The following is a 22,412-nucleotide window of genomic DNA, read 5'->3' as shown; positions in this document are numbered from 1 at the left end:
TACATATACGTATATGTAAATACATATATATACATATATATATATATGTATACATACATATATGTATACATACATACATATATATACATATATTACATATATATATATATATATATATATATATATATATATATATATATATATATTCACGGGAACGTGAAACTCCGAGTAACAGTTTTTTGTTATATTTCTGCTGCTTTTAAATAAAGTATATATATATATATATATATATATATATACAGGAGTTGGACAAAATAATGGAAACTAGCATCATAATTTTGAAATATCTTTAAAACCGTCAAAAGCTTGTTTATTTTTATGTTTTCTCTCTTGTTATTAGTGTTGCTCAAAATTTGCTAAAATTGCTGTTTCTTTTCAGATATCATCAGAAAAAATAAATTTAAATTCATTAAAATGACAGATCTATTGGCCTTTCAAAGGGGTCAAATTGTTGGTGCACATATGGCAGGTGCTAGCATAATGAAAACAGCTGAAATGTTTGGTGCATCATCATCCACACTGCCCTGGACTGTGCCTCTGCTCTCTCTCCTCGCACCTGCCCCACCATTGCCCATCTCCCATTTCACCTCACTACCACCCATCCAACGCACCATTCTCCGAGCCTTCTGGTGACTCCAGTCCGACCTCTCCACTTCACACATCTTCCCCAACCTACCCCTTCCCTCCTTCAAACGAGCCCACAACCTACATGGCATCTTGGTCCAGTTTCTTCCCTAACCCCACCTCCCAACCTAGTTCGTTCCCCTGCTCTTGCCCATGCTTCAGCACTTGCCCCTACCTCTCTAACACCACCATCCTCACAAGCACCCATCATTGTCCCTATCATATCACTGACCCCTTTACACTTCTAGCAATGTCATTTACTGTATCTCCTGCTCTTTCTGTTCTTCTCTATACATCGGTCAAACAGGACACCGCTTGGCTGACCAGTTCACAGAGCACCTCCAAGACATTACACTTGGCAATGATACCCTGGTCTTGTGCCATTTCCCCTCTACCAGTCATTCATTACAACACCTGTCTGTGTTCGGATTGTCTTTGCACAGGGGCCATCCTGACTCCTGTCTTCGCTGTGAACAGGAATTAATCTTCTCTTTGCTCTTTTGCGCCATATGGGCTGAATTCCCCTTCCCTCTTCATCTGACTCCCCTCCTCTCCTCTCTCCACTCCAACACACCTCTCCTCTTCTCTCTTGCCCTGACACCTACTTCCTCTCTTTGCTCATACCCACCTTCTCCCTTCATTGATACCCCCTCCATCCACAACACACACCTACCCCCACTCCCACATCCTCAACTCAAACCCACACCCCACACCACTCTGCACACACTAGCAGTGACTATTTCCCAGCACCACACCATCATCCACACACACACACACACACACACACACACCCACAGGTCAAAGTCACCAGCCCCTATCCACACGTACACACTCTCACATACATACATGTACACGCACCTGTTTTGGGATCACCAGTATTTTATTTTCTCCCCTTCTTCCTAGCTCTCCTGCATAACTACCTATATATATATATATATATATATATATATATATATATATATATATATATATATATATAAACTTAAGATCCCTTCACTCGATCCAACTTCCCCTCTTTCTCCCTCTCTTTCACGCTCATTTATTATTGTCACTTCATTCATTTATCTAATTTTGTCACAGTTTGGCTAACCGAAAACTCTTAGTTATAGCTCTAGCTAAGAATTTCAAATGCCCAATTCTATCTCATTATTATCATAATATTCTCTCATACAGGCAGCCTGAGATTTTGCTGTTTCATGGCAATGTTAACCCCATTTGTGAAATTATGTTACCCTAAATCTCAAAATTCTATTGCCTCATGTTCTAACTTTGATCAGCTTAACTCTAGTCTTTCTCTCTCTCTCTCCCTCTCTCTGTTTTGATAACCACCTGCTTCTAAAACTTTGCCTCTGCTCCTCACCCCACCCCACCCTATATAAACTAGCTCATTCAGATTCCCATATCTCATATTTTAACACCTTGTCAAAAGGAGTTGATAAGCAATCTTGTTTTTCAGCCTAGTACATCTAAACCTCACTTTTTTCAGCACATATCATAATTTACCTTATTAGTTCATTTCATTATTCTATCTATTTCATTATCTATCTATGTAAACAGTTTCGTCTTCCACACTGTATGTTTAAAAAAAAACAACTTAAGATCTCTTCGCTCACTCCAACTCCTCCTCTTTCTCCCTCTCTTTCACGCTCATTATCATCACTTATGCATTCATTTATCTAATTTTGTCACAGTTTGGCTGACTGAAAACTCTTGGTTATAGCACTAGTTAAGATTTTAAATGCCCAATTCTATCTCATTATTATCATAATATTCTCTTATACTGGCAGCCTGAGTTTTTGCTGTTTCGCAGTGCATCCGCCCTTCCCACTTCACCACCTGTACCGCTGGACTGGCTCCTGTGTAGGTGGCACGTAAAATATACCATTTTGAGCGTGGCCGTTGCCAGTACCGCCTGACTGGCCTTCGTGCCGGTGGCACGTAAAAGCACCCACTACAATCTCAGAGCAGTTGGTGTTAGGAAGGGCGTCCAGCTGTAGAAACACTGCCAAATCAGATTGGAGCCTAGTGTAGCCATCTGGTTCGCCAGTCCTCAGTCAAATCATCCAACCCATGGAAAGCGAACGTTAAATGATGATGATGATGATGATGATGATATATATATATATATATATATATATATACTATAGTGTCAAGCCCACCAATTCCTTGTGAGTGGATTTCGTACACGCAAACTGAAAGAAGACTGTCATATATATGTGTATATTTGTGTGTGTGTCTGTGTTTGTACCCCCACCATTGCTTGAAAACCGATATTGCTGTGTTTACGTTCCCATAACTTAGCTGTTTGGCAAAACACACCAAAGAATAAATCCTGGGGTCGATTTCTTCGACTAAAGGTGGTGCTCCAGCATGGCTGCAGTCACATGACCAAAACAAGTAAAAAATAAAAAACTATGCCATTTTAATCTCAAGCAATGCCAGGTATCTCTGCTAGTTAAATCTGAAACTGTATCTGCCTAGATCCTCATTAACCTGTAAAATACCTTTAGCAAAGCACCTCCAACATGGTATGGCTCAATAACTGAACTTTACAGGTCAAAAGAAGAACCAGAGAAGTTTGCGTATTTGGTCTTTTCAAAACATTTCCAATTCTCTGATGACATTCAATATATCATTAATCTTCCAGTCACTAATATAAACCTTTCGATATACATATTGCATCCCGACAGTCACTCACATTACATGTTCAACCATCACTCATATCCCCACTGTCAACCACATTTCCACTGTCACTCACACAACCACCGTCATTTACATTGCATCCCCACCATCACTCACATCCTCAGTCATTCACAACCCTACTGTCACTCAAATCCATACTATCACACATCCTCACCATCACTCACATGCCTGCCATCACTCACATTCCAACCATCACTCACATACTTACCATCACTCACATTCCAACCCCACCATCACTCACATCCCCACTGTCATTCACACCTCCACCGACACTCACATCCTCATCACTTGACCAACTGGATTACTTTTTCATTTGAAACTAACCTACTTACATTTCAAGTTATTTTTTTAAAGTCTTAAATCAAACAAAAAAAATGGGACAGCTTTTTTTTTTTTTTTCCAAATATTTCCTACCTTTATTGATCGTCTTTGTGTTGAGTCCACTTTGATTTTAATGCCAGAATATGATTTAAAAGTCTGAATATAAAATATACACAAATATATCAAATATATATACATATATACAAACACATGTATACACACACACACAAACATGGCCACAATAAATGCATTCATAAAACATTTAGCAATATAAAATACACAACATTCAAGTAGAATATTTTAAAATAAACTGTTCACAATTAGAAACATTTGATGATGTGATTTGTAGCAAAAGACACACAACCAGGAAGTTAATTATAACAGTTAAGTTAATGTTGATACATTTCAGGCAGTGGACATTAAGTGGTGAAGGGAATAATTGCTCGAATTATTTCTCCAAGTCCATATGTGTGTGTGTGTGTGTGTGGAGGGGAGTAGGAGACATTACATGAATGATCTCGTTAGTGAAATACTGATTTCTCTGTATTTGCTGGAATTAGCGATGATGGAAATATTAACTAAATATATACAAGAAAGTAACCTATACACAGGTTGGCATATGGTTCACAAACAGTAACTTTATATACTGGTGTCCCAGAATGCCATGTGCTAATGAGATGATTGTGTTGAACACCCTATTGCCAAGAAGGAAGAAGTTGTTCCCCAAAGAATATTTTGCATATTTTGCAGCTGACTCTGCCTAAACATGTTAAGAATAAACGTGCAAAGATTCAGAACGGAAAATAAATTGCTGTAAAGTCCCCATCGTCACAAGAAAAAAAAACATTATTATCAACATGATATGGCTTACGGCCCTATCACGTTGAGAGCACCGGTTCTCGTCTGACCAGCGAAGTTAAGCAACGTCAAGTCTAGTGAGTACTTAGATGGGTGACCAAAGCCTTATGAGTGGATTTGATAGACGGAAACTGAAAGAAGCCCGTCATATATATGTATATATATATATGTATGCGTGTGTATATGTTTGTGTGTCTGTTTGTCCCCCCAACATCGCTTGACAGCCGATGCTGGTGTCTTTACATATATATATATATATATATATGGGAGAATATACAAATAATAACAACAGACGAGGACAGGTGGTGTAAATAACAAAAGGATGTATTAGTATGACGCTCGGGAATACGGAAAGTCTTTGACGTTTCGAGCTACGCTCTTCAACAGAAAGAATACGGAGACAAGGAGAAAAACACGGAGAAAAAAAATTGAATAGTGTTCAGTCAACAGTCAATATATATATATATATATATATATATATATATATATATATATATATATATATATATATCATCATCATCATCATCGTTTAACGTCCGCTTTCCATGCTAGCATGGGTTGGACGATTTGACTGAGGAATGGTGAAACCGGATGGCAACACCAGGCTCCAATCTAATTTAGCAGAGTTTCTACAGCTGGATGCCCTTCCTAACGCCAACCACTCAGAGAGTGTAGTGGGTGTTTTTACGTGTCACCCGCACGAAGGCCAGTCAGGCGGTACTGGCAACAGTCACGCTCAAAATGGTGCATCTTATGTGCCACCCGCACAAGAGCCAGTCCAGGGGCACTGGCAACGATCTCACTTGGCTTGCCGGGTCTTCTCACGCACAGCACATTTCCAAAGGTCTCGGTCAGTAGTCATCGCCTCGGTGAGGCCCAATGTTCAAAGGTCTTGCCTCACCACCTCAGCCCAGGTCTTCCTGAGCCTACCTCTTCCACGGGTTCCCTCAACTGTTAGGGTGTGGCACTTTTTCACGCAGCTATCCTCATTTATTCTCACCACATGTCCATACCAGCGCAATCGTCTCTCTTGCACACCACAACTGATGCTTCTTATGTTCAGCTTTTCTCTCAAGATACTTACACTCTGACGGGTATGCACATTGACATTACACATTCAGCGGAGCATACTAGCTTCATTCCTTGCGAGCTTACGCATGTCCTCAGCAGTCACAGCCCATGTTTCACTGCCATGTAGCATGGTTGTTCATACACATGCGTCATACAGTCTGCCTTTTACTCTGAGTGAGAGTCCCTTTGTCGCCAGCAGAGGTAAGAGCTCTCTAAACTTTGCCCAGGCTATTCTTATTCTAGCAGCTACACTTTCAGCGCACCCACCCCCACTACTAACTTGGTCACCCAGATAGCGGAAGCTATCGACTACCTCTAGTTTTTCTCCCTGGAATGAGATAGAAGTTGTTTTCTGTTTGTTTACAGTGTTTATTGCACCTGAACATCTGCCACATACAAAAACTAACTTCGTAGTTAATCTGCCTTTGATATTGCTGCACCTCTTATGTGTCCATAGCTTGCACCGGGTACATCTTATAGAGTTACTACCTACTCCTTTTCTACATACAGTCAAATGACTGAAACAAGTAAAAGAATAAAAGAATATATATATATATATATATATATATATATATATAGTTTTAGGGAAAAAAACCAAGTTTTTTTCCCTAAAACTATATATTTTTATATATATTATAATCTATAAAGCTCAATTTAATTTTAACTTTTTATAAATTGATTTTAATTGAGTTTTTACCTGTAATTTTGGATTTTGTCCCTAATATTATTATATATATATATATATATATATATATATATACACACACACACACGCCTCAGGAACTGATGCAAGTCATCTTTTTTGTCTATGACTTCCAGGTGTTGTTCTCTGACGCCTATAATCACAGCTTGCCCATGAACTGGCAAAACACATACTTTGTGTGTGTGATGTGTGTTCGGCATTGTTTATATTCCTCAAGCTGCTTCACATTCATATTTGAATATATATATATATATATATATATATATATATATATATATATATATATATATATATATATATATATATATATATATATATATCAATGAGACACCAGTGTTATTCAAACATAGTCCAAATTGCTCCCTTATCATTCTCATTAACAGAAATGCAGTGACCTAGAACTCTACATTAAAAAAAGCAAAAAATAATTAAAAAAAGAAAACTTAAACAAGGCCCACATTGCAAATCTAGTTTCCTTCACAGCCCACAAAAACCAGAGAACATTATGCTAATGTCCTTTTGTATATCTACAAAGAAGGCCTGAGTTTAACACCAAAGTTGTGAAAAGTAAAGTTGTTTGTTTTGATGTAAGAATGCTTGTCTTCACTTTACCAGAAACTGATGGCTTGGTTCTATATTCTGAAACAAATGTAACTGTTAACCCTCAACACATTCAATTACATACTTCTTACTGCAGCAGCACCATGAGGGACATTCTATGTGGTCATTTGAACTGCTAGAAATAGAAGCCAAATCTCTCTCCAATCACAGTCTACTGCCTTATATGTGGGAGTCATAGATATGTCTAAACAGATAGACTGGTCATGGCTAGAAGCAACAAAAACTCATTATCATTTTATGAGGCCCTGCAAAGAGATTAATGGCGGGTACTCGTTTTTTCTAAGTTACAACAGATTGTATTTTAAATATGCAGTGCTCTCCCCCACCACAACTCATCACATTATATTAGCAAACCTCCTACTCTTTGTATCTCTTCCAGCTAAGATAATAAACCTAAGTAGATATCCAGTTTCTGATAATACTTCTTCGAGAAGTAATGCGTTATTGACTACATCACCCCACCACCTTTGTCTCCCTGTCACAGGTGGTGCACTAGTCCAGCTATAGAACTGGTTGGTAGTAGTTTATAATATGTAAATCAGTTCTTATGCATGTCCAGTTGGCCTGCCATACAGTTCTTATGCAGGTATGCCTGGGTAGCCTGGCATTATTTATATATGTCTGGGTGGCCTCACATCCGTTAGCTATCTGTCAATCTCTCTCTCTCGTTTCATCAGAATTTCATTAAACATATATCCCTCTTTCTTTAAGTTCTCTATCTAAATAATTGTGTACACACACACACACACACACACACAAATGATTAATGACCATCTGTCCCATGCAAAATAAATGATTATTTTTTTCAGTAAATCTGTTAACTAGTTGGAGCATATGCTATTGTTGTTTGACCCCAGGTGATCCCTGATCAAGTTGATCTAAGACGAAAGGTATTCCAACCAAGACCATCTTGCCTTTTTGTATATCTTTGTATATCTAAAACTACATAATTCCAAATACTCTTTTATTTTCTTCTTTTCTTTTTCATTTGGTCCAAGGGAATCTGGCAAGTAGCTCAAGCAGTTCAAATGAGGTTCCACCATTACCTCATAGAATCTGTACAAATTTGGACGTTACCCACATTCGATTCTTAATTTTAATCAATTAGGATGAGGACAGCTGTGTAAAGAAGTGTCACACCCTAATAGTGCAGGGAACCTGTGAAAGAGGTAGACCCAGGAAGACCTGAGATGAGGTGGTGAAGCACAACCTTCAAACATTGGGCCTCACAGAAGCAATGACAAGCAACTGAGACCTTTGGAGATATGCTGTGCTTGAGAAGACCCAGCAGACCAAGTAAGATCGTAGCTGTGGCCTATGCCAGTGTCACATAACCAGCCCATTTAAGAGTACCCTTCAATTGTCGGGCCATATACTGTGCTTGAGAAGACTTGTTGAGTCAAGTGAAATCGTTGTCATGGCCGATGCCAGCGCCGCCAGTGGCAAATAAAAAGCACCATTCGAGCATGGTCAATGCCAGTGCCACCTGACTGGTTCCCTTGCTTTATATTCTTTTTTTCGATCTTTTAATAAAGAAGGTGTCATTTGTTGTCTCATGTATTTGGCTTTGTTACATTCAGTGTTGTACTGAATCTCTCCAAGGACTGTGTTAAGGGTACATTTATCTGTGGAGTGCTCAGCCACTTGCACGTTAATTTCACAAGTAAGCTGTTCCATTGCTTGGATCAACTGGAACCCTCGTCATCATAACTGAGTGCCAGAAGAATCAAGAAGAGAAGGAAGTGGCCAAAACTCCATAGATTGGTGGGAGGGAGAAAGGAAGGTATTCACAGGCCAAAGATCTGTTGTGAACCTGAAAGTTCGTAACAGAGTGGACACCACTAAAAACACCCAAAGTGTCCAGTGTTGGTGTAAAATGAGGCAATGGATTCAGTCAAACACCCAAATAGGCCATGGAAGGATTTGAACATAGAAAAAAAAAGAAATACCACAAGGTACCTGGTCCAATGTTTTTCCTAAATTGGTACTTGATCTAGACTGATTATTAAAATAAGGAGCAGTTATTTTTACATATAACCAAGTATGCTTTCTAGCTTTTGATACCATGTTACACTTGGAGTGTTTCATTAACCACAGTAAAGCTTTCGACAATGTTGATCATAGAATACTCATAAAACAAACTTATATATATATATATATATATATATATATATATATATATATATATATACGATGGGCTTCTTTCAGTTTCTGTCTATCAAATCCACTCACAAGGCTTTGGTTGGTTCAAGGCTACAGTAGAAGACACTTGTCCAAAGTGTCATGCAGTGGGATTGAACCCAGAACCATGTGGTTCAGAAGCAAACCTCCTGCATATATTAATGATATTCACCATAAAGTTCCACTCCTAAATGTTATCATGTCTGCCGATCATATGAATCTTTTTTTTTTAGCATTTAAAGACTACTGCACATTATTCAAAGAAACGAACAATCAATTATCACCTATAAATGACTGGTTTTCAACAAATAAGCCTTTTCTGATTGTAGATAAAACTAAGTGCACTCTAATCTGTTCATCTGCTAATGACGATCTGCCTTTACAACCCCAAAAACTTCACTTTGGCTCAAAAGAAGTCAAACGGTCCAGGTACACAAAGTTTCTGGGAATTGTTATTGATGAAAATTTGAATTGGAAATTGCACATTCACATAGAATCCAAACTATTGACACAAATCAGAATAATCTGTCAGGGACTTAAGATTTTGAACAACAAAGTGATGAATATGTTATATTTTTCTTTTGTTAATCCATATTTGATATATTCTGACCTAGCTTGGAAAGTATCAAGAAGTCAAAATTAAATAAACTTCATACTTTACGAAAACATGCAGTCATTTATTTAATCAAAGGCTCCCAGAGGATCCCACTCCCAGCCTTTACTGCTTGATAATAAAATGCTAAACATTTATGAAATAAATTTGGCTGCTCACTTGAGACCAATGTACAAAGTTTATCACAATTCTACACCAAAATGTATTCAGGAAAAATTTATAAAGAATATTCACAAATATCTGATGAAGTATTTATTCTAGAGCAACATTCAAATGTAACAGTTATGCCATAACAAAACCGAACAAATTCAGTTACAACTATCATGGACCAATTGTCTAGAATTATTTTGTATGTAAAGATGCAACTCTCCCAAACTCGAGAGATGTACAAAAAATGTTAAAAAGATGTTGTTGAATAATTGACAAACCTGTTTGTGATAAAACCCTACCATTTTTAGTAACATAAAAAAAAACTTATTTTAAAATTTGTAAATAGAATTTAAAAAATGATTTTGCATAAAGTGTTCCTATTACAGGACCTCATGAAAAGGCTGATAATTTTTCACTATCTTTTTCAATGGTCTCACTAGCCTGAAGAGTGCATTGGCTGTGTGGTAAGTAGCTTGCTTACCAACCACATGGTTCCGGGTTCAGTCCCACTGCGTGGCATCTTGGGCAAGTGTCTTCTACTATAGCCTTGTGAGTGGATTTGGTAGATGGAAACTGAAAGAAGCCCGTCATATATATGTATACATATATATATGTATGTGTGTTTGTGTGTCTGTGTTTGTCCCTCCCCCCATCGCTTGACAACTGATGCTGGTGTTTTTACGTCCCCGTAACTTAGCTGTTCGGCAAAAAGAGACCGATAGAATAAGTACTAGGCTTCCAAAGAATAAGTCCTGGGGGTCGATTTGCTCGACTAAAGGTGGTGCTCCAGCATGGCCACAGTCAAATGACTGAAACAAGTAAAAGAGTAAAGAGTAAAGAGTATACAACTAGTAAAATAAAATAAAAATATAAGAAACACCTTGGAAACACGGTTTAAACTCGTTTGTTTCTTGGAGCTGGGCAAAATTATGTGTCTTGTCAACACGTTCATTGACAATAGAATGGTTGTGCTTAGGTTTTAACTCAGGGCCATGGGATATTTTACACAAGGTATTAAGGCAACATTGCAAAAAACAGGAAATAAGCAGCTTTATAATTTCATTTTTATCATCTACATCTTGTTAATATAGACATACATGACAAATTAACTTATTTACATAGTATCTTGTTTGCTTGGGATAGCAACCGAATGTTCCTCAAATCACAGCACAGTGTTATTAAAGTGAGGACACTGCTATTTCTAGCCAACTGAGCAAGTGTAATCAGGGGGCTGGTATAATAACCCCACCTGGTATATATCTTGGGTAACTTTAGCAACGTCCGCTGTTTTGCAAGCATTGGGGTCAGGTCTGTAGTTCTAAGGCTACTTTTCTCTCTCCCACCAATCTTAAAGGCCCTCCAAAGAGTCAGGAACACTGGCTGCCCACCACCCCTTGTTCTATGATGAAAACTTCCAGCTTTAGAGGAATCTTCTTTCCAATTTCGAACTACCAAATTGACCCACATGACTTTCATCAGCTTGGGGCTATAGTAGAAGACGCTGTCCAAGGAGTCACACAGGGGGCCTCAACACAAAATTGTGTGGTTGAGAAGAAAACTCCTTACCTACACAGCCACATCTGCAACCTGGTCAATACAGAAACAAGAGGGTTAAGACACATTTTGCCGAGTACATGGTCTCTGGTTATGGTCCCTTGTCCTTCAACATTTAAGCAAACCTCTATGACCACGTAACTCCAAATATTTACAAGATAACCAGCAGAATCAAAGACACAGTGGTCAAGTTGCTATTGTTGCTGTTTAGCTCCAGGAGTGTAGTTACCAAGCAGACGTTTGATCAAAGACAGTCCACCCATGACATTCTGCCCATTTTCCTTCTTTTTTTGCAAGATCACATTATGAACGTTTTTACTTTTGTTTTTAAGCAGGTAGCGTGTTATGTGTGTGTGAGAGGGGTGGGGGGAAGTAGCTGAGAAGGAAGTGAATCTAAGTGAAAATTAAATGTTGAAAAGTTATGAAACAATGAAAAAAAAAAAAAAAATTAAAGTAGTTGTCAAAATGACAGACAATTTATGTCAGCCAACAGAGTTTACAGATGTGTCACTAATAACACAAATGAAATTCACAGCCCCCCCCCCCTCCGCCCTACCTCACTGCCACTGCCACCAACACCATTTCTGGCTGTTCACCAACGCAGTTGACCTGCCATCTGTGAGTCAACAAGTCGTTACCTTATTTAGATGGTTGTTTAACTTGTTAGAAATATTGACCAAACCTTCTTCGGATTACACCTGGCCATCTTTGAAAATGAAAAAAATGAAATGATGTGTTGTTTGATGTAATCCTAAATATTTTACAATGCCAAGAAAGAAAATAAAAAGAGATGTTCATGGTTGGAATGCTTTTCGTCACAGAGCTATTCATTCAGAGTTGGCTTGGGGTTAATCAACATTTCGTATCTCTGTGAAAAAGGACCGCCGCCGCCGCCGTCGTCGTCGTCATCATCGTCATCATCATCATTGAAAAAAACATCCATTTTCCATGCTGGCATGGGTTGGACAGTTGGACAGGAGTTGGCAAGGCCGAAAAGCGGCACCAGGTTCCAGTTGTCCATTCTGGCATGGTCTCTACAGTTGGATGCCCATCCTAATACCAACCACCTTACAGAATGTACTGGGTGCTTTGTACATGCAGCAGCACAGGCACTTTGTATGTGGCACCATCACAGGTGCCTCACATGTGGCACCACTACAAGTACTTTTTACATGGCATTGGCATGGGTGCTACCATGTGGCACTGGCACAAATGCTTTTTAATATGACACCGAAACATGGCTACAAAACTCAAATCACACTTCTTTGCACTATATACATACTTTTTCCTTGCTACACACACACACACAAATATATATATCTAGGCATAAAACAATTATGAATTATTGATGTATGGCCACTGATAATTTTAAGCTGTAGATCAAGGGTTCTCAACTGGGTCCATGTGTCTCCTGAGGGCCCATATAAGATTATTGAGGGTCTACACAACAAATCAGTAAATAGGGGATCCACTATAGTATTTTAAGGACCCTTGAAATAATTTTGCTTTAGATTTATGTATTGGTGTGTATTGCAAGAAACAGTTAGGTTTCTTTCTCAGTCGTTTTACATAGTTCAACTTACACAAGTTAATGTCTGAAAAACAAAATACGAATTTTGAAAGAGGTTTCTATAAAATTAGTTTTTAAACCCTTGAATGGCTATGGGGATCCACCGGAACAAAATAATAATCAAAGGAGCCCACTGATAAAAAAATGGTCAAGAACCCCTGCTGCAGATACTCAAGCAGAACTCATGCCTCAAAGGAATTTGGAAATGACACACAAAGATGAAAGTCAAAGATGATTTCAGCAGGATTTGAACTTGCAATGTCAAGGTACATAACTAAATACCACAAGGAATTTTGTCTAACATTTCATCAACGCTGTCAATATTATCTGTAAATCATAAAAATAAGTAAATGGTATCTGTCACAAGAAGCAAAAAAGTGGATGGGCTGATTCAACATGTCTTTCTTTCTTTCTTAACAAGTTAAAAACACATATTTATTTAGAGAAACAGCTGTCAGTGTAGGTATTATTGATTGTCAAACAATACGTGTGTGTGCGTGTGAGCGCACGTGCATGCACACACATATACATATATGTGTGTGTATGTATATATATATATATATATATAAATATATAAATATATATATAGCAAAAATTTAGATTCAGATGAATATGGTACTTACATTGAGGTACCAGAATTTAGTACAGTATTATCCATACAATTTTAAAGTAAGATGATTAAAATCAAAATAAGCAGCAAGGATATCCAGAGGTATGCTTATTTTGATATATATATATATATATATATATATATATATATATATATATCGGAGTGAGCACATAAATGTGCAACAAGGTGGAAAAACGAGTACTCAAGTACCAGAGGTAGAGTAATATGCTTTATTTAAAAACAGCAGAAATATAACAAAATACTGTTACTCGGAGTTTCACATTCCCGTTCATCGGACAGTTTTTGATTGCATCGTCATTTCTTTCCCATTTCTAACAAAAACTGTCCGATGAATGGGAATGTGAAACTCCAAGTAACAGTTTTTTGTTATATTTCTGCTGCTTTTAAATAAAGTATATATATATATTGATCAATATTTAGCAAAAGCAACAGAGTGACTCAAGGTCTCAGAGTTTCGCGTGTTGTCACCTATATATATATATATATATATATATATATATATATATATATATATATATATATATATATAATAATAATAATAATATGGGTAGCTTCTTCACAATTTTACAACTGAAAGGCAGAAATATATACAACACAAAAGTGACTGACGGCACCAGTCAGCACCAGTATGGACATTTTGATTATAAAGAATGACACAAACAAAGAAACTGACATCTCCTAAAAAAAAAAAAAAAAAAAACAGATTCTAAACGGTACCTACAGTTTTCTTCATACCACCCAAAACATACCAAATCCAATATTCCATTTAACCTAGCTAGAACAATCGGAACAACTGTCTCCAATCTGAATGTTCAAACTAAAAGACTCCTTGAATTAAAACAGGCACTACTTCAAAGAAAATACCTGCCTATTCTAATAGGGAATGGAATACAATGCACCAAAGCAAGACATTGAAGAATTATGAAAAGATAAAAAACAGTTCAGACACACCCAAAACTATCTTTAGGTTGTTATTGAGCCAAGACCCAAGAATGGAAAAAGGTACCGGAATCATACAAATAAATCAAATGCAAAAGGCAACTAAAATAAAAAAAAAAACAAAGCTACCAACTACAGACTCAACTCCAACAGTTAAAATGTGTGGCTGATCCAATTGTGAAAACTTTACAGAGGACAACTTATAAATTTAAATCAGAACAAGTTTTCACTGTGAAAAGCCATTTTACTTGTTCTTCAAAAAAATTTGATATATGCAAGCAAATTCAATGGAGTGGCTGTGTGGTAAGTAGCTTGCTTACCAACTACATGGTTCTGGGTTCAGTCCCACTGCGTGGCACCTTGGGCAAGTGTCTTCTAGTATTGCCTCGGGCCGACCAAAGCCTTGTGAGTGGATTTGGTAGACGGAAACTGAAAGAAGCCCGTCGTATATATATGTATATGTATATATGTGTTTGTGTTTGTCCCTCCAACATCGCTTGACAACCGATGCTGGTATGTTTACGTTCCCGCAACTTAGCGATTCGGCAAAAGAGACCAATAGAATAAGTACTAGGCTTACAAAGAATAAGTCCTGGGGTCAATTTGCTCGACTAAAAGCAGTGCTCCAGCATGGCCGCAGTCAAATGACTGAAACAAGTAAAAAAAAGAAAAAAGAGGATGCAGGGAGATCATTTTAGACAAACCAAACTCATTTTAAGAATGAGATTAAATATTCTTTGTCAACAAATACTCGATCTCAAAACTTGACAACTTCCATTTAGTGACCATCTGAACACGTGTGAAAGTCTAATCTCTCAAATTTCTTGTCTTCGCACACCATCATAGTACATTTATAAGAAATTACAAACCACTGCTGAACAGGCGATAAAAAGAAAAACATCAGCAATACAGGATTCTCCTTTTCCTGTGAATTAATTATTGTAGAATGTCTACTCAGGCTCGTTCCTAAGAAAACTAAAAATCATGTAGCAGCTGTCAACTATCTTATCTACACCTCACCTCATTAAATTACTTACCCCATACTTTGTAAACAAGGTAGAGATATGTTTTAACATGTTCATCAGAAGTGAACTAACACTAATAGATACTTGGACAGAATAACACAAAATAATTATCTATAACACTATTATGTAAACAATTAATATATCGGAGATGTACTTGCATATCAAGCGACTTGATCTGAGATCATGTGTTGAAACAAAAATAATTGCACCATGGAAGATAATTTGTAAGCCATTCAAGAAAACCCCAAAATCGTTAGTTCCACTTCAACATTTAATTTTCATTGCAACCTATTCACTGTTAAAACTTGGTGTTGCATCTGAGAGAGTAACAGTTAGTTCATGATGTGTGTGCATGTGTGTGTGCATGTGTGTATATATGTCGCCTCCTGGTCCACCAGTCCTCAGTCGAACCGTCCAACCCAGGCCAGAATGGAAAACAGACATTGATGATGATGATGATGATATACATATACATGTATATATATATATATATATATATATATATATATATATATATATATATATATATATATACCTTTCACCACTGTCTAACGGCAAATGGATACGTCTTAGTAAGGAGTGTCAGGAATAGGGGTGATAGAGAGAGAGGTACGATAAAGTATAAGGTATATTTGTATTTTTGAGACGATGCAATTTCTACATTCCACCATATTACTACCCTTACCCACTCTCTCTGCTCCATCACTTAGGCTCTATCACTACATACCTGACACTCCTTTTCTTTTTACACTATTATACCTCTCTCTCTTTTTTAACACCCCCATTCCTCTTTACCCTATCATCTTTTTACACCTTCATATCTTTCTCTCTCTATCACCCTCACCTCTCCTATCAATTTATCTTGACTGACCACTAACTGGTACACTTTCCCTCTCTTTATCTCTTTATTATCTCTCTCCTTGCTTTTCTTTTTCTTTTTTCTTTATTCCTCTCTTCCTGTTTTCGATTTGACCTTACAAATATATTCCCTACATTTACATCATTACTGGAATTTACTCACAAGATATTGGAATCTTATATGTATACCATTCTGCCTAAATAATAGATCTACAAAAGCAATATCCCTGCATATCTCACATCTATTTTCATTCCACCACTTCACTCTCTACTTCATATCTTATCTAAATTAACCATTGCTTAACCATTTTCTCACACTGTCTCTAATGAAGGGATATAAAAATATCTCAGAAACAGCTGTAAGACCTTCTATTTATAAATGTTCTAAAATCTTCACAGCCTTGGTTTTTTTTATCTCATTCTAAAAAAAATAAATTTTTATATATACACATGCTGATATATGAGCTACGTTGGACTCCTTACTTGCATAATCACCGAACCTGGAGCTTAACTACGGTCTGTCCATAGCACTTATTCAGCATTACCTGACACCTTTGGGTCTTATTCACACCATTATCTCTCATAACCTCTCTCTCTCTCTCTCTCTCTCTCTCTCTCTCTCTCTCTCTATATATATATATATATATATATATATATATATATATATATATATATATATATATATATATATAAGCATTCATCTATGTGGATCTTCCTTTATTGACAGTGGCTGCCTTGCATTCTTTGTATGGCTTATTAAACAATTGCCAGAAAGCTTTAATTTTTATCATACGTAGTTCTGTGTCATTACAGTTATGAGAACAATTAACATGTTGATAATTAAGTACTCCCTATACATTATATGCACTCCATTCATTCACACCCACTTTAGATTCTGGGACAACTAATCATTGCAAAACTGCAAATCGATGTTTAGTGTACATCAAATATTTACACATCTCAAACAACCGTTTTCATGATTTTTGTATTTGGAAATTTAAAATTCATCCACCTACAATTTGCAATAATTTTGTTATCAAGCTTAGCCTTGGCACAAATTAATTTTTGTAATATCAAGATCACAGCATAGCTACATTTCAAACATATGACAAAAAAAAGGAGCTATCTTATCTTTGAATTATTATTGCCATGAATATCTAATTTATATATGTTTTAGGTATTCTAAATTGCTCCAATCTGGTTTGGCAGAGTTTCTACAGCTGGATGCCCTTCCTAACGCCAACTACTCTGAGAGTGTAGTGGGTGCTTTTACGTGCCACCGGCACGAGGGCCAGTCAGGCGGGTACTAGCAACAGTCACGCTCGAAATGGTGTATTTTACGTGCCACCTGCATAAGGGCCAGTCCAGGGGCACTGGCAACGATCTTGCTCAGATGTCTTACTGGCAAAGGCAAAGGCCACGCAGTATCACCATTAAATCAACAGAAAAAGGTGGAAAAAGATGTTTGTTTTTGCTTCAAGAAACAACACTCCATGAGTTACATTATCTGACATGTCCTTTTACAAGAAAGTGGAAAATGGTTTGAGGGTGATTAAGCTGCTGTTTCTTATAATTGCAGAGACTACACAGATTAAGGGGAAAAAAAACCCCAAAATAACCCACCCACCCCGATTTTAATGCAGATTGTGCCAGGTTCATTCTTGTACCATTTTGCTAGTTTTATCGGTCTCTCTGTCTCCATCTCTCTCTCTTTGTCTGTCTTTTCCCCCTCACTCTCTCTCTCTTCCTCTTCTGTCTCTCCCTCTCTCTCTTCCCATTCTGTCTCTCCCTCTCTCTTCCCCTTCTGTCTCTCCCTCTCTCTCTTCTCATTCTGTCTCTCCCTCTCTCTCTCTGTGCACAGTTATCTCTGTTTGTAAAGCTTATTGTTTGGTTGATTGATTGATCTGTCAGTCTGTCTCAGTCGGCTACAAAGGAGCCTGTTTGTCTACCATATGGCTACAGGAGAAAAATTCCATGGAGGAATAGTTCTTCACCGTTTTTTATCATCATTGACATTGTTATCATCATCATCATCATCATCATTGTTGTCGTCATCATCTTTCTGCTTTTCTGTGCTGGCATGACTTGGATTTTCTCAGACAATGATTTATGACTGGATGCTCTTCCTATCACTAACACTTTTAGTTGCCACTTATAACACACACTGTCACAAGGTGCATATATATATCCTAAAACAGGGATACACAGTAAGTGGGATGTTCTGACATTAAATATAAATGGATAATGTAACAACCACATGTGTATGCATTTGTTTTTTAGATGCGTTGAATGTGTATTGTATGATACAAATAAGAAATTGACATATCGAATGCAGTATCACTGTTAAAACAGCAGAAAAATTGGGTATTATTATCCTTACAAGTTCAAAAGAGTTGTCAACAAACAGCCATGGGAGTTGAACCCACATCCCCCGAGACACAGGCAATACTGTGTTCGAAATACCACTTGCCAAAAGTCAGAAAACATTATTAGTATTGTCATCAAGAAGGTGAGCTGACAGAATCATTAGATTGCCAGACAAAAAAAAACAGCAGCTTTCTACCAGTTTTATATTCTGTGCTGTTAGACATGGCCTGGGCCTATACTAGCTGAAACCTCTCAAAGTTATCCACTGAGGTCAACTTTCCTTTCATCCTCTCAGGGGTGATGATAAAAATAAGTACCAGTTGAGCACTGGGGGGGTCAATGTAATTGACAAGCCCCCTCCCTCCACAATTTCAAGGATTGTGCTTATAACAGAAAGAATTATTATCATCAGGATCAGAAGGTAGTAATCTGGCAGAAACATTAGAGCATTAGAAAAAAAAACCCAACTTTTCCCAGCATTTCTTCTAGTTCTTTGCCTTCTGAACTGAAATCCCACTGAGGTCAAACTTTCACTTTCATCCCTTCAGTGTTGACAAAATAAAGTACCAGTCACATACTAGGGTTGATTTAACTACCCACCACCCGCCCCCAAACCCCAGCCCCTAAAGTTTTTGTTCTTTTGCCTAAATTAGAAAGAATTATCGTCAGAATCACACAGCTGATGACTGGGTAACTAAATTTGTTTGTATTTTGTTCTCGTAAATAGCAGTTAACCCCACCCGTACCACTACCACCGACCCACCCCAACAAAGTCTTCTCTTAGAGCAGTGTTTCTCAACCTTTTTACCCTTGCATAACTCTTAAAATAAATTGCATGTCTCAAAGAACCCCTGCATGAAAAAAATTATGTACCATATCTTTCTCATATTGTTTTCATCACAGTTCATGTGATAAAAATCATATATATATATATATATATAGTTGTTATATTTTTTTGATAACATAATAGGTTAGCTAGGATGATGTCTATATTACAATATTACAATAGCCAATAATATGTTGTGCATGTATAGTAATATTACGATCATGAAATTAACATTAGCTCCTCTCACTCTTTCTCACAGAACCCCTAGGGTTCTGGGGAACACCCAGGTTGAGAAACACTGCCTTAGATACTCACAGAGTTAAGTCAGTTTGCTTGTTTTTCCTTATCAGAATTTGAGAAAGATAATAGCAAGTGTGAAGGTGCCAATTGTCTCAATAGCCTAATCAAATGTAGGTAACAAAAACACAAAATACTTATGTGTCAAATCTTGCTGCTAAGAGAAGGAGAAAAAAAATCACAATATTTCAGTCAGGTAGCAGCCACTCCTGTTCTCCCTATTGGATGTTATCAAGGCAAACAGCCAAATAGATAAGCAATAATTTTCATTTTTGTATGGAACAGCTTTTGATTAAGAGGAAACCGCATATGCATTTAGTTACTTTCCTTTTCAATGCTTTTCTAGCTTTTTTTTTTTTTTTTTTTAAACATTCATCTGACAAAGGAAAAAAAAAACAGCCAAAAATGCCAAGGAACAGATAGATCAAAACAGACAACATACAATAACATTTCACTAATATCAATTTCTATACTTAAGTTAATTTAATGCAGCAAATGGGGAATTATTAACACATATTTCACTTTGACATTCAACAGAAACTAAATTATCTACTGAAATAATTCTGAATATGTTGTGTGAAAAAAAAAAAAGCACACGGGAGAAGAAAAAAAAATGAGACAGAAAGAAATCAATACAAGTCAATTCCTGTTAAACTGATCTTATTGATCAACTTTATTTTTGTTTGTTTTTATCTACTGATGAGTTTAAAACAAAACCTAGCAAGCAAAGAGAAAGGTCTGATTGGAAACTAGATGCTTTGGACTTAAAGGAGTGAAAATCAAACACCATATATGGAAAATTCTTGTTTCAGGTTCTTCATGAAAACAAATTCAATTGTCTTATTTCTAAAAAAAAAACTCTAAGTGAACAATAATTATTCACTGGGTGGCAGAGTGGATATGGCGTGAGGTCAACTATTAAAACTTTTGTTTTCATGGAACCATGTCCAAAGTTATTTTCGGTGCCAGATCAGGCCTGAACCAACAGACCTATGATCAAAGACATTCCAGTGGTGACCATCCTGTCTTTTTTACCCGTGAGATATTTCTTAATTTAAGATTTTTTTTTTCATCTTTTTTAGTCAGGAGGGAAACCAATACCCATGACCCTTCACCAAGGCCTCTGGGATGGAGGTGCGGGTAGAGAGGGAGAAAGTGGTCCTCAAACAGGAAACCATACCAAGGAAGAGAGAGAGAGAGTAGAGAGTAGCATGCATGAGAGATGTACATTTAGAGGAAAGAATCAGAGAGTGTGGTAAATATATACAGAGTGGGGATGAGGTGGTGAAGCACGACCTTCGAATGTTGGGCCTCACTGAGGCAATGACAAGCGACCGAGATATACTGTGCTTGAGACAACCCAGCAAGTTAAGTGAGATTGTAGCTATGGCCTTTGCCAGTGTCGCATAACCAGCCCATTTAATGGTTCCCTCCAACTGTCGGGCAATGTGCTGTGCTTGAGAAGACCTATATATATATATATATATATATATTGAAGTAATGGCGCTAAGCAGTGTTTACGTATAATCACAATTTAGGTTAGTTGAAATATGTTTGCCACACATTTCAACTGCTAAAGGCAAATACACTGCAGTTACTATGGAGAAAAAAATCTCTCTTATGGTAAAAAGTAGTGAAAACACCCAGTTCGTTCAGTGTCACCCTCTCTCGGGAATCTCAGACCTTTTTACCATAAGAGATTTTTTCTCCACAGTAACTGCAGTGTATTTGCCTTTAGCAGTTGAAATGTGTGGCAAACATATTTCAACTGACCTAAATTTTGCATATTATACATCTTTCAAATTATACATCTTTCAAATTATACATCTTTCAAATTTATTCAATAAAAGCCATTCTTTTCATATAACATACCGACTCATGTTTCTGTTGAATAAGTGTCTTGGGGTCCTTTGATATGATAGTTTTGTGCATTCAATTGATATATATTAAATCAATTGTAGTGCAAGTTCTAATCCAAAGGTTGACAATCCTACACAGCTTTATTCAAGGTGTTTCCCATAAGGGTGGGAGATGTTCATATGAAGAAAACATATTCTTATTAAATAAATTTTAAAGATGTATAAATCTCCATTCTTCATTATTATGTCTTGATAATATACTCTGTATTCTACATGAAATCTATTGAAGCAAAACTCAGGATTTACTAATTGAAGAGAGTACAGTTTAACTGTTTATTCTAAACAATTGAAAATGTTTCTTATCATTCAACACGGTTAGCCAAGTCAGGATTTTATCAGAGCAATCATAAGGTATTTGCCTAGATTTAAAATCCCTATTCTTTTGCATAATAATTCTGAACATAGATGGATGGATGGATGGATGGATGGATGAATACATAGGTTGATAGATAGATAGATAGATAGATAGATAGATAGACAGATAGGCAGGTAGATAGACAGACAGACAGATGTATAAATATATGATGCTATGCATTTTGGTGAGGAGAGGGTATTGAAGAGACAATAACCCCCAAATTGCA

The 22,412-nt window shown here is 37.0% G+C and overlaps 1 protein-coding gene across 3 annotated transcripts in view; it reads right to left on the bottom strand.

Moving 5' to 3' along the window:
• Window positions 1-22,412, bottom strand: part of LOC106881863 (putative UDP-sugar transporter protein SLC35A4) — a 105,453-nt gene that overhangs the window by 59,480 nt on the left and 23,561 nt on the right. Inside the window, exon 3 of one of the 3 annotated variants that reach the window (XM_089360826.1) lies at window positions 3,742-3,804. The exons of the other annotated variants lie outside the window; for them this stretch is intronic. Within the exon in view, the coding sequence (XP_089216952.1) occupies window positions 3,742-3,804 (63 nt within the window). The remainder of the gene's footprint in view (window positions 1-3,741; window positions 3,805-22,412) is intronic. 3 annotated transcript variants of the gene reach the window in all.

The sequence above is a fragment of the Octopus bimaculoides genome, chromosome 12 (genome assembly GCF_046866305.1).
Source record: "Octopus bimaculoides isolate indiv1 chromosome 12, ASM4686630v1, whole genome shotgun sequence".
Classification (NCBI taxonomy): domain Eukaryota; kingdom Metazoa; phylum Mollusca; class Cephalopoda; order Octopoda; family Octopodidae; genus Octopus; species Octopus bimaculoides.
The sequence above is the reverse complement of the archived record's forward strand: the minus strand, read 5'-3'. Positions and strand labels throughout refer to the sequence as shown.